The sequence below is a fragment of the Phodopus roborovskii genome, unplaced genomic scaffold, assembly GCF_943737965.1.
Source record: "Phodopus roborovskii unplaced genomic scaffold, PHOROB, whole genome shotgun sequence".
NCBI classification, from domain to species: Eukaryota; Metazoa; Chordata; class Mammalia; order Rodentia; family Cricetidae; genus Phodopus; species Phodopus roborovskii.
Window position 1 is genome coordinate 3,840,300 of NW_026126693.1, and position 14,058 is coordinate 3,854,357.

The 14,058-nt window shown below is 38.5% G+C and overlaps 1 protein-coding gene across 1 annotated transcript in view; it reads right to left on the bottom strand.

Moving 5' to 3' along the window:
* Positions 1–14,058, bottom strand: part of Reln (reelin) — a 420,372-nt gene that overhangs the window by 16,463 nt on the left and 389,851 nt on the right. The window contains exons 51-58 of the mRNA XM_051174802.1: positions 13,384–13,538; positions 11,609–11,823; positions 7,648–7,825; positions 5,794–5,969; positions 5,547–5,653; positions 3,670–3,912; positions 2,965–3,140; positions 42–115 (exon numbers count right to left, since the gene is read on the bottom strand). Coding sequence (XP_051030759.1) covers positions 42–115; positions 2,965–3,140; positions 3,670–3,912; positions 5,547–5,653; positions 5,794–5,969; positions 7,648–7,825; positions 11,609–11,823; positions 13,384–13,538 — 1,324 coding nt within the window. The remainder of the gene's footprint in view (positions 1–41; positions 116–2,964; positions 3,141–3,669; positions 3,913–5,546; positions 5,654–5,793; positions 5,970–7,647; positions 7,826–11,608; positions 11,824–13,383; positions 13,539–14,058) is intronic.

The window sequence follows — 14,058 nt, forward strand, 5'->3', positions numbered from 1 at the left end:
TTAGACACATATTTGAAGAAATGTAAAATAATTTCACTAACCTTGCATCCTTAGTGTACTCTAACATCACAGAATGAGGATCACCACAAGAAGTGGCTTCACAACCAACCACAATCTAAAACAAACAGAGGAAATCAATATACAGGCTAGACTAAACCACATCCAATATGACTAATCAGAAATTCTGCTTCTCAACATTAGAACTCTAATGGGAATCAAATACTCAGAGCCGGCCGGGTTTACAAGCAGTCTGCCAGTGCACAGAGAATTCATTCCCAGAGCTGTTAAGACATGCAGTTTTCAAAGAACTAGAAAATTAAGGATTTTAAGGTATTATCTCTACTAATTTAACTAATATATCATATTACATAAAGTTAGATAAGCTAAATTGGCTAAAAATATTATGAAGAGAATTTATGGAAAGAAATTGAAAATATCTAATGCAAAACATGCCCGCTGACATCTTCACTTCTCAGATGGATGCTATTAAGTTTTTATTTGGAAGTGAAATCAACGGATTTAATTACTTTAACAGCAATTCATATTGCTGTTTCTCCTTTTCAGTATTATCTGTAATTAAATATTTAAACCATTAATGATGCAAATGCTATAAAATTTGGTGACTCAAATGTAAGTTCTAATTGTTGATTTAATCAAAAAGTCTTATTTAACTGCTGGTATTAGGGGAAGTTAGTATGACTTTAACTTGCTAAGAACAAAGTGCTGCTGAGGCCTGAGGAGTGGAATGGTGGACCAAGAGCTATGCTACATAAAGCTAATCTGACTTTGACATCAAAGTTAGGATAGGAGGGACTGGGGTTCTGTGGTGACAACTTGTTTGCACTCTAACAAAGGAAGCTAGCCTGAAGATCAGAGGACAGAATTAGCCACTAGTCAACCACAGAGGGCTGGAGGTCTGTGCAGACAGACAGGAAGTGATATGGCTGGGTGGGGTGGATATGAACGGACAGAGAAGTGCAGAGAAGATCTAATGGGCCTGGAGAAGAACACAGGGAGGTAGAATTAGAGGGCACAGGAAGTGACACATGGAAAGTGAAAATTTAAGACATTAAAGCTGTTTAGTGCAAGGTGATGCTGTCAACAGAGACAGGGTAATTAGAAGAGTTGGTGCAGGATGGAAGATGCTTACTTCACCATGACACATACTAAACTGAAGTGCTCACGTGCAAGCCAAAAGTGTGTAGAAACTACTAAAAACACAGTTAGTGGCTGGATGTGGTAAAGGGACTGGTAGTTAAGCCTGATGACCTGAATTTGATCCTGGGGTCACATGATGGAGGGCGGGAACTGACTCACGTTGTCCACTGACCTTTGTCCTCCACATGGGCACCATGGCATGCATGTGCCCATACATAGGCGCATGCACACACCCCAAATACATAAATGAATAGTGTAACTTAAACATGCTAATAATATAAGATAGAGCTGTTAGTGAGCCAGTTGAGGTTAGTTAGGTGTCCAGATTTGAGACTTGTTTTTCAATGTATGTTCCAAGCCAGAAGATTGTATAAAATTCTGAGTGACCAAATGTAACAGAGAGAAGGAATCTGAGATGCACTGATAATGCTGATCCCTGGAGGTGGAGGGAAGAAAACGACAAAAGGTGATAAAAACCAGACCATGGAGACAGAGCGTCTCCAAGGACCCAGTATTGAATAGTTCAGGAAAGATGAGGTGGGGACAGTGACTGCTGACTTGGGTACATAGAGTCTGTGACAACCTAAATTTCAGGGGACATATTTACTTTCACTAAAAGTTTGTTTTATTTGTATGTGCATGTATGAGATGGGGCAGGGAGTGTACACATGTGATTGCAGGTGCCCGTGGAGGTCAGAAGCATTGGATCCCCTGGAGATGGAGTTGCCGTGGCTGTGAGTTGCCTGACATGATGTTGAGAACTAAACTTAGGGCTTTTAGGAGGGCAACAAGCATTCTTAATTGCTGAACCACCTCTCATACCCCCTTTTATTTTAAGTAAGTTGATTTGTTTGAAGAAAAAACTACAGTGTCCTTCAGTTCTGAGTTCACAGAACCATCCAAGGATGACACAATGTTGATGAGAGTGGAAACAAGGATGGAAAACTTTGACTCTCAAAGGACATGGATTGGAGTCATGCTGCTGTGGAATTGGCACTAAATATGACCTTGGGATATGATCCTTCATGTCACGAAAGCTGAACATTTTCTTAGGATGTGGTAACATTGCAAAGGCCAGTTCATCTCTAGCATAGAGACAAGAAAAAAAGAAGAAACACTCTAATTTTCACTAATAAGGTCGCTAGCCCATCTTTTAAAACAAGGTCATTTAGAATAACTGATGCTTATAAAATGATCTAATAACTAAATGCTTTTCTGAAATAACTTTACGAAGTGTGTTCGGCATAGGAGAGAGAGAGAGAGGGAGAGAGAGAGCACAGTTGCCATGGCTTTATCATTTTCAGGAGTGTCTACTATTGCTTGCCTATATCTTCCTTCCTAACCTATGCAAGATAAAAGATTTAAAAATTGTCTAATTCTCTGAGGCTTTGGGAGCTGCATCTGGGTGAATGTACAGGTTTGTGATGTGGGGACAAAGGAACATTGAAAAACAAACTGAAACAGAATGGCTGGAGAGGCAAACACTTAATGAAGGCCGCAGGGAAGAGGAGCGGTGTGACACAGGAGAGCTATGGAGAGTTCCGGGCACTGCCTTAAGCTTTTCATCTTGGCAGATGAATATATGAGCTATAACACAGATATATTTCTTGCTGTATCTTAGCATCTTCACAGATTTTTATCTATGCTCCAATAACCATACTTGAAGAAAGGCCTCTGTAAAATGTTATCACAAATTACAGTATCTTTTAATGGATGAAATCAATCATTTGTCTGTAGTTGTCAAAACAAATCCCTTATCCTACAGCCCACATAGAAGCTGCCACTTTCTGTGTCATCTTTCCTTACTTTAAATTGCATCATGTATCCTGGCTGTATGATGAGCTCACGCGAGGAGAGAGCATTGTGGGTCTTGTCCTTCTTTTTATTTGGCCAGTAGAGGTGGAAGGATGGATTGCCACAGAATCCTGCTGTCCTTACTGCATTAGGGTAAAAACTCCAGTTTTCTTCATGGGAAGAGCCTTCTGTTATAAAAGTGAGAAAAAATGGTGTAGGTTATTTTTCTCCAATTAAGATATTCAATGTTCAATTATTTTGTATTTACTACTGAGTGCAGTTATTTATTTTATCCAACTGTCTTAATATATAAATCCCAGGTGAGAGCCCAAACTTAGGGCAAAACTACTGAAGGCTGCTAGAATGATCACTTTGCTATAAAAGGGAAACTGGTTTTCTGAGTAGAAATTCTACTTCCTCCTAGGCATCTGCAGTATGCATTCTATGGTACAGAGATTACTAAAAGGACTAAAATATTCAGGGTATTGCAATCCCAAATTATAAAGAGAACATTTTGTATTTAGCAATATTCATCAAATTCTGAATTGACAGTTCATCAAGTGACCAACTTTGGAGACTTATAAACTGCAGGGCCTGACAACAGCAGACACAGGTTGAGCAGTGTGTACTAGATCCTGTACATGCTCACGATGAAATGACCATTTGACACCTGCATAGACAGCTGACATAGAGGATGCTGTTTGAGTTTCTTCTTACCATCATCAAACGTGTCTACCAGTTGGCTTGGATTGATTTCTGCTCCACCAATTAGAATGTTGTCCAGTGCCCACTGTGCACGCTCCACCCCGGAAACCACAATCCCGTTGCTGATTACGAAAGGCTGCCACCAGCGAAGCCGAGTTGTATTAGTGAGGGCATCCTCAGGAAGGAGGATGTAGTCATGTCTCACAGAAATATATTTCTGGAAATCCATCTCATGAAGCAACGTCCAAGTAATTCCTATAAAAACAAAATTATCCTCACAGTAAAATCTGGAAACAACCCACAAACCAGCAGCATATTGTGAATTCTATAAGCTTCCCAAAGAGATCTTTATCCAGGCAGAGAAAACTAAATTTGTTGACAGCTGCAACACAAACTGATCATAATGTGAGGGTATTTAGACATACTTGGTCAATGTAAACATACCGAAGTAAAATACAAAATCTGTCTTTAAAACTCCTTTAGATCCTTAATAGTCATTATTTCTAAAGAAAAAGAAAAAAGATATATTCATGCTTCTGGTCAGTAGCTTCTAGATGTAAAGATATAGCTATTATAATCCTATGAATTATGTAATTATTTGGACTGATAAAAAGTTGTCCTTATTGTTTGACAGGACTGTGGGAAAAATGTGACTAGGCTGTAGTCCCTACTCCAAATGACTTGACAGATTTAGATGACCCCTCCTGAAAGGCATCACCCTACATGTAAAGTGGGGGGGGGATGGGAGGAGAGGGTGGTCAGGGGGCATGGGAGGGTGGGAGAGAAGGAAAAAAGGGAGGGAGAGGGAACTGGGATCTATATATAAAGTAAAAATAATAAAAAAATGTGACTAGGCTGAAATAGTTGATATCTGGCTGCTAAGACATATTTTCTTTTAAGAAAACTTATTTCTAATTGTTCTCAGTTAGAATTGCTTTTATATCAATGACCTTGTTAAGTTACTTTATTTTATAGGTTTACTTATTTTGATTTTGTGTGTGAGAGTGTTTTGCTTGCTTGTATGTATGAAAGTATGCCACTTGTGTGCCTGATGCCCACTGAGGTCAGAAGAGAAGTGTTGGATCCCCTGAAATGATTGTGAGCCACCGTGTGGGTGCTGGGAATCAAACCTTGGTCCTCTGGCAAGTAGTGCTTTTAAATACTTAGTCATCTCTCCAGCCCTTAAAGCAACTTTCCTCAACTATCCCATGGTATTAATGGCCTGATAGTTACTTCAAAATAAGAAAACAGAATTTTATTAACATAGTGTCATGAATTCAGGATATTTTTGGTGAGTTTTTCTTGTCGCTGTGGTATTTATGTTATTATTGACACAAAAGTGTTTTAGATTTTTTTTTTTTTTTTTAGACAGAGTCTCACTAAGTAGCATTGGCTGTCTTAGAACTCACTATGTAGACTAGGTTGGCCTCAAACTCACATACGGAATTAAAGGAGTATATCACTTTGTCAGGCCTAGGATTCTTTTGAAATCATATTTTACTCAGAGAATCATTCAAAATTTGTTTTTTTTAAATTCTCTTACAAAAATTCTATTTTAAAAGAGGACATGGAGTTACCTGGGAGAAAGATGTATTAGAAAGCATCTGGGGGACGTTGGACGGGGAGAGATGGGTTGTGGATATGATAAAGACACACTATATACATGTATTTCAAAGAATAAATAAAAATACAGATTCTATTAAGACCCTTTAATTTTTAATGGGGACTCTCTCTCAATCCCTTGTGGGAGGGCAGATTTTGCCTAAAATCAGCCTTATGAGTAGGACATGTGACACAAGCAAGACATGTTGCTCTGCGGAGATGTTTCTGAGGGGTGCTGGACAGAGTGTGGGCATGCACTCCCAGACGTCGCCAACCATGAAACACACCTCCATCCTTGGAGTAATCCAGCAGTACGCCTTCCTTCCGGCAGATGGGCCGATGGCAAGAGGTCATGTTGTTCTCACTGCCAATGCGTCCCCAGTATTGCAAGAATCTAAGTGAAGGCACAATCTTTGTCAGAATGATGGACTAAAGCAAAGATGCCACTCAAGTCCTGAATAACAATGTCTATAGGTGTTCACCCTCTGGTGTCCACTTGTGAAGTTGGGATAGAAATGAGAAAATGTGACTTACTTTGCACCTCTGAGGTCTAAGTCTTGAGTAATGGCTTGTCTCACAGTAGACCCCCCAAAGTAGAGTGCGGTGTCTTCGGCGAGAACCCCACAGTCGGTACAAGTACTTCCACCTTCTAAGGACATCCATAAGTCAGGCTTGATTTCTTCACTGTCAAAGCGCTCCTTTAGGAAAGTCTGGGGAGGTTAAGTGGGGGTGGGGTTAAAGGTGACAGTTTCAGTCAGAAACGTGGTAATGTACCTGATAAACTTGCTTGGATTTAAAACCTCTGATTTCAGAGTTTTCTCGAATATATGTTTGAAAGCCATTAGAGTATGTTCATAATTTTACTTTCTACTGTATATTGAAGATAATTTAAACTGATTATGTAAAATTTAAGACTTTTATTTTTTAAATTATAAAATGTAAACTTTTATCCTAATACACATTAAAATGTAGATTCATGGTCCAATATATCATTATCTTTTAATATAATGTTAATAAATGCAAAATCAGAGTAACTTAATGGCTAGAATCATGAGATTATTTTTCTGTTCAAAGAAATAAAATAATCCAGTGACCCTCGAAACATAACACCTAAAACCAAACACATAAATAGTATTTTTTATGCATTGACTTTCAAGCTCTGAAATTTTATATTATCCAGAGAAGGGAAGTGACATAATTTTATCTTATGATTAGGGGACATAGAGTTGCATTGTAGTGTAAACAATCTCTGTATGCATTTCTATTTACATTCCCCCAGTTCTTTAGGAGAGTTCTATTTTGTGTAGTTAAATGATTTCAGTAAAGTCTCATTTGCTCAAGCTTAGAACAATCAAGCCCTATAATTAAAGGCATGTAAACACAAGCCAGTCTCACTTTACTTCACTAATGGTGAGAAAATGAGCACAATTCTTATAAGTGAATGTCCATATGTAAGAGCACAAGCCAGGAATGCCCAGCTAACTGCGCATGCTCTCATTAGAGGCCTGAACTGCAGGTCACAAAGCAGGCTTGTATGCTTTCATATCCAAGAGATACTAATGAAACCTGAATGTTCACAGCAAGTCACAAAAATGAGTGCTGTCTTCACATTTCATTTTCAATATTTGCTAGGTTTCAACTATGTGTACTTTTATTTTGAGATAGGATCTCCTATTATAATTCAGACTGGCCTGGAACTCACTGCATAGTCCAGGATCACAGGTGGGAGCCACTAGGTCTGGCAGTTGTACCGCTTTAGCTGAGGCATTTATTTCTGTGTTATTAAAATAATGTAATACTCTATTATTTATTTACAGAAATAAAACACATTTGGCAACTGTGTTCAGAAACTGCATTTACTTTACATATTGAATATAACAGTTAATGTGTCAAAAATGATAATCCTATCATTTAATATGCAGCCACATTTCAGTAGTTAATAAATTAGGTCATAGAATTTTCTGGAAAAAAGTTCAAGTGGTGTTTAAAAGCATGCTTGAAAATTTTGTCTGTGGGGCTATCTATAATATTTGCTTCATTTGATAAGAATAATAGTATCTTCCTTCTTTGTATCAATTTAAAAAGTAGGATCTTTAAGAAAGGATAAATATTTACTTTAAACTGAATGCTTTTTTAAAGAAAAAAGCTGGGCATAGCGGCACCTGCCTTTAGTCACAGCACTTGAGAAACAAAGTCTGAGTTTGAGGCCAGCCTGGTACACAGCCAGTTTAGGCCAGACAAGCAAGGTGCTGCAGGGGGAACGGCAGAGACAGACAAACAGGGGCAGCGACACACACCCGTGCTACAGATTACTAGTCTCATATATGAAAACTGGTCTCATATATGAAAACTCCACTGACAGCCCGTCAGTGGAGGGTGCAGCAGTACCTTCAGTGTGTGAGTTAGGTAGCAGTTTGGTCCTGAGTATCCTGGATCACAGATGCACTGTTCCTTCAGGCAGTCTCCGTGGCCTCGACAGTTGTCCAAGCATCCAGGGCCAAGGTAGAAATTGTCAATTGCCCACTGCATATCTGAGTACTTTTGGTAGAACCTAAATCTTACAGGACTATTGACAGAAGAAAGTAATAGAAAGTAATGAAAAACAAAAATTAAATTTATTCAGAGCTATTTTACTACATATACCCTCAGTGTTTTTGAGGAAAAAAAAAAAACTTAAGGTATTCTCAATGGATGAAATGAGGCAATAAAATTTTTTTCCTGACCACTTCCAATTTCTAGTAATGGGACTGCAGAGCTGCTCTCAGCTTAGTTTTGTAGAAACTTGAAAGATAAATAAATACCCAGTGGGGACTTCTGAGCAAAGGATTACTTCACAGTGTTATCTAGGCTAGATTCCCTTTTCTTGTTTTCAAAGTTAAATTTTAGGGTCTGTATGCAAAGTGATGCGTCTCATCATGGCACCTTGTATACTTTGTTCTCACTCATCTTTCTCCTTAGCTGTCTCCCATGCTCTGTCCCGCCTCTGGTTGGTTCCTTTTCTTCTTCTAGTTACTTCCAAATTCTGCTTTATTAGTATATGTGCTTCCCTGCCTTCAACATCCCATTTTCCTTGCCCCTCCCCTACATTATGATCTCCTTTCTAGCTTTGTGACCTCCCCATAGTGCAGGTACCAAAGTTTTAAATCTAGGTTCTTCCATGTTTGGTTTATTCTGCTTATAATGATTTCCAGTTGCATTACTTTCCTGCAAATGTAATGATTTCATTTTTTCTTTGTAGCTACATAAAATTTCATCATGTGTCTGTACCACATTAAAATACTTATTCATCATTTTATGTGGATAGGTGTTCTGCATGCACTATGTATGTGCACTGCCTGCAGAGGCCAGAGGAGGACACTGGAGATACAGTGAGTGGTTGCTAGGACTCAAACCTGGGTCATCTGGAAGAGCACCCAGTATTCTTAACTGGAGCTACCTCTCCAGACCTGTACCATATCTTTCTTGGTTCTGTTTCTTGGTGATTATGAAAAAGGCATCTATAAACAAGGATCTGCAAGGAATTCTGTGGTATACTGTAGCATCCTTTCATTACAGTGCCTAGAGTGGCATCATTGGGTCATATGGCAGTTTCAATGTTTTGAGGAGTCTGCATACTGATTTCTGTCATGGCTGTGGAAGCAATGAATATTAGTTTTTCATAACTCCTCCAGCATTTGATGTCATTGCTTAAAAATATTTTTTCCATCCATCCATCCATCCACCCACCCACCCACACACCCACCCATCCATCCATTTGTCATCTATCTGGTGTGTGTGTGTGTGTGTGTGTGTGTGTGTGTGTGTGTGTGTGTGCATGATGTTGTGCGCGCGCGCTTCACATGTGAGTTCCAAGGATGAAATTCTGAGCTTCAGGCTTATTTATTCAGGAGCTACCTTGCCTATTCTCATTTCCTATTTCAATGCCATTTTGACTGTGGTGACATGGAATCTCAAAGCAGTTTTATATTTTCCTGATGACTAAGGATATTGAACATTTTTTTCAAGTATTTGCTGGCCATTTGTGTCTGCATTTCTTCTTTTGAGAATATCTGTTTAATTCATTGGCCCATTTATTGACTGGTTGAAAAAAAGAACTGAACTTCAGTGGTTGTGGGAGCATTTAGATTGACAAATTACATTTCTGAAACTGTACAGAAGGTGAGTGAAGCCTGTGACAGTCTTGTTAGCATACACACAGCCTTCAGGCATTTAGGAAACAGCAACTTCTCAAATCCCTGAAGATTATCAATACTCTTAAAGTAACTGTGGTAATTAGAAAACAATTTTGAAAGAGTTATATTAAAGGACAATTTCCCAGAGATTTTTAATTTCATTGCTGTTCTTTGTCTTCTGGGTAAGAAAAAAAAAAAAAAAAAAAACAAAACAAAACAAAATACCAAGGCCCTAATTAACCTTGTATTAAAATAAAGTGTATTGAAGAATTTTCTAGGGCAATGTAAATGTTCTGCCTCTTATTTTATGTGGTGGGTACATGGGTTATACAGCAGTAAAAGTCCTCATTAGAACAAGTGCTATGTTTGTATACTGTATAAATTACATAGAGACTGTATGTATATATGATAACACACATGCACGAGAGACACATCGAGACAGAGACAGGGAGATTGAAAGAGAGCTGTGAGAGAGAGCACATAGGAGATATAAACGAGTTTGTAGTGGTGGTTCCCCAGCATGCATTCAGCCCCAGATGACTCACTGAGGGATGATCATCTTAATATAATCCTATAAATTACTAAATGGTTTAGGAATGAGCTAATTTGTATCAATGGGATTCAAGGAGGTTGTTGTTCTGGTTTTTGGAGAGAGAAAAACAAAACAAAACAAAACAAACAAACAAAAAAAAAACAACCTTCTCTCTCCCACTGGACATAGGTAAGGAAGCATTCTGGTCCAGTTTCTTGGCAGCCATCTTATATTCAACAGGGATTCCTCTTACAGTTGAGAACAATACCAGTATGGCTGGCAGACGGATAAGAGAGCAAGACAATGGTGTCCTTGAAATCACTTAAAGACATATAGTCTATTATTATAATAACTATTTGTGTATGTATGTGCACATGTGCATGTGCATGTATAAACATGTATGCCAGGGTTCTAATTGTGGTCATCAGTTTTGGCATAAAGAGTCTTTACCTACTGGGCCATTTCATTATTAAATGTGCAAACCAACCAGTGCCAGAGTCTATTAATCTTTACATTTTTTGTTATAGATATAGCATATTTTAAAAAACTTTTAATTTCAATTATGTGTGTATGCACACATTTGTCTGTGGGGTTTATGCATGTGAGTGCAGTGTTAGTGGAGGTTAGAAGAGGGTATCAGATCCTCTGTATATGGAGCTACAGGGAGTGTGAGCCATCCTATGTGGGTGCTGGGAACCACACTTGGGTCTGCTGCCAGAGCAGTATGTGTTAACTGCTGAGATGTCTCTCAAACACCAGGATACTTCAATTTTAATTGAGCCACTGTAGGCTGGGGTTTTGTAATCAGTAGCTGAAAGCATCGCAGTTTAACCTTCTAGCGTCTTAACTGTGTGTGCTCTTCCAACCCATTCCAGGAAACTGATGATGTTGTCTATAGGAAGGGACAGGCTGTGCATACCTGCCCTGTTCAGACGCTCAGTCCTGCTCATAAATCATGACCTGTTTCAGAAGCAGCCTTTTTACTTAGCCAGACTCAATGATTAATTTTGTAGAAGCATGCCTGTCATTTTGCTTAATATACTTCTTTTCTCAATTTTACAGTAGATGGGGAATCTTTGGAATCTCCTTAAATTAACTTATTAGAGACTTTCCAGATCATGGGTTTAGTTGCCATGGTTGCTGCTGCTCCAGGCTAATTACGTTTCACTACTGATGCAGAATGCAATGCTTTGTGATAAGAGAAAAGCAAAACCCATGAGCTATTGTACACAAGTGGCCTGAAGTTAGGAGCTGTGCAACTAGTATGAGCTGAGATTTGCTCCCTACTCTATCAAGGATTAGGAAAACATCTTTATGTTGGACTACAGTCTACAAGGTCAGTAAGGTAGCTAATATGTATCTTTGCACCTGGTTCCAAGACAACCATTTTTTTTTTAATCCTACTTGATGGCACTGAGGTTTAGAAAACAGGACATGACAGGGCTATTTACTGAGGAACAAATCTTCAAGTCTGAGGATTACAACATGAAGTATGTTCATCATGGTAGTCACCATTAGGGACTCTAGAGTTATGGCAGAAGAAAGCACAATGTTACCCACAATGACATAATTTGAGACTGGCTAGCAGTCCTCATGTTTGCCTCCTGGATGTTTGGAGCCATGTTTTATTTAATTTTCCACTTACTTTCCCATTAAGCTTTCAGGAAGTAGGTATGTGATCCTTTTCCACCCTTTAGTTGGAAAGAACACAGATGGCTGAGAAACACTTCCAGAGCATTTTGGATCAGCAGGTAAGCACTGAGGGACTAGATAGTTCCAGCTCACACCAAAGTCAGTAGAATACTGCACATGAATTTGATTCTGTGCAATTTTTTCAGACACTTTGCATCCAACAGAGATCTAATAAACAGAAAATGAAGATTGTCAAGGCATTAAGACATTATTACATATTTAATTTTCAAAGAATTTGCAGGAAAAAAGGCACAGATACCTTGGTATCTACCACCTTGTATTTTCAAGTTCATTATTTGTTTTGTTTGATGGACAGGGGACATTGGCATGGTTGGCCAAGGTGACAATGTATAGCATGTGCCAAGTACTTTGTGTAGGGATTTGGGAGAGAAGCAGAAAGCTGTGCCTCTGCCATGCTGGCTGGTTTCCTAGGAAGGCCTGGGCCCACACTTAGAAATCGTTAATGGCTTGGCACTTGTGTCTGGGAGAATACCTGACCAAGAAGGATTGCTATCAGCCTTACCAATTTTACTATTTTGTCATACAATTTATAACTCCCTATAAATCACTGTCACCTGCAAGCAAGATGCCGTGAAGTGATAAGAGAAACACAATGCCTCTAATATGACAACAGCCACAATGTGTCAGCTCTGCAAACACAGAGGAACTCAGGTAGATAGAACATAGAAGAAGAAATGCTGGCTAAAATGCTACCCAAAGCTGTTCTTGGCATGGATTCTAACCATGCTGTTATAGTCTATAATTTTTGTTCTACAGAAGCATCCTAATATCTTCTAGAAGTATAAATAACCATTATAGTTTTAGTCTTGTACAGAAACAATTTGCCTTTTTTTTTTTTTTTTTTTTTTTTTTTTGAGACAGTGTTTCACTATGTAGCCCTAGCTGGCCTGGAACTCACTCAGTAGACCTCACTAGCCTTAAACTCACAGAGGTCCACCTGGCTCTGCCTCCTGAATGCTTGGATTAAAGCTGGCACCACCACACCCAGCCAACTTATTTTTTTTTTAAGATTTATTTCTTCATGTATTTTATGTATACAAGCACTCTATTTTCATGTGTGCCTGCATGACAGAAGAGGGCATCAGAGAGAAGTCATCAGAATACATTATAGATGGTTGTGAGCCACCATGTTGTTGCTGGGAATTGTACTCAGAACCTCTAGAAGAGCAGTTGGTGCTCTTAATCACTGAGTCATCTCTCTAGCCGCCCTCCTCCTCTTCCTTCTTTTTACAGACAGGGTTTCTCTATATAGCTTTGGAGGCTGTCCTGGAACTAGCTCTGTAGACCAGGCTGGCCTCAAACTTACAGAGATCTACCCGCCTCTCTCTCCTGAGTCGGGGGATTAAAGGTGTGTGCCACCAACACCCAGCTGCCAACTTACTTTTTATATAGTGATTTAACTTAATAAGTTGCAATCAGTATCTTTAGTTTTTTTTAAACCAATAGTCTTGTTCTATAAGAATTTGTTCTATAAATATTTGCTTTTATGCAGTCTGAGATTTTAGCTTGAAATAGTATAGGAGCACAATAGTTTTAATCATTAAGCATATTCAGGTGAGCTGTATGTTGCCTTAATATCAAATTTTACTTTTCAAAGTACATATTAAGTCAGTGAAATATTAGATGACCTTTATCTTTATCATGTTTCTGATTAGTTTGGTTGCTAGTGTATGGTAATTTATGGATTTGAGACCATGATAATTTCACCTTGAATTGCATGATCCAATTTTCAGTGGGAGTCAGGTCATGGGTCACTGCATATACTTCTCGTCCATCATGGCTGCCACAGATCATGACACCATCAGGGGAGTCACAGAATCTTTCCACTGTACAGTCATCATGGAATAGCCAATTCTCATTCACTTAAAAAAATAAAAAGACAAAAAAAAATGGATGACAGATTTAGGAAGGGCTTAAAGTAAATATTCACTTTAACCAAGTCCTAGAATTAAGTAGAAATCTCCTTTACATATAATGTGTCACATAAAATAAACACTTATATAAAAATCATTTTGAAACCATGGATATTAGAATAACAGATATTAAGTGCATTTTTTAAGGGGTAGTGTGTTTAGGACAAGGTCTCACTACACAGCTCAGGCTGGCTTCAAATTCAGAATTGATCTTCCTACTTTAGTCTTTTGAGGGTTATATATTACTACCATGCCCAGCTCCTCAATGTATTTTGATATAAAATGTGTATCCACCCACCCATCCATTATCATCTATATCTATCTATCTATCTATCTATCTATCTATCTATCTATCTATCTATCTATCTATCTATCTATCTATCTATTGCTTTTTGGAAACATGGCTTCGTTCTACAGTCCAGTCTATGCTGGAATGAAAAATGTAGGCCAGGGTGGCTTCAATTCATGG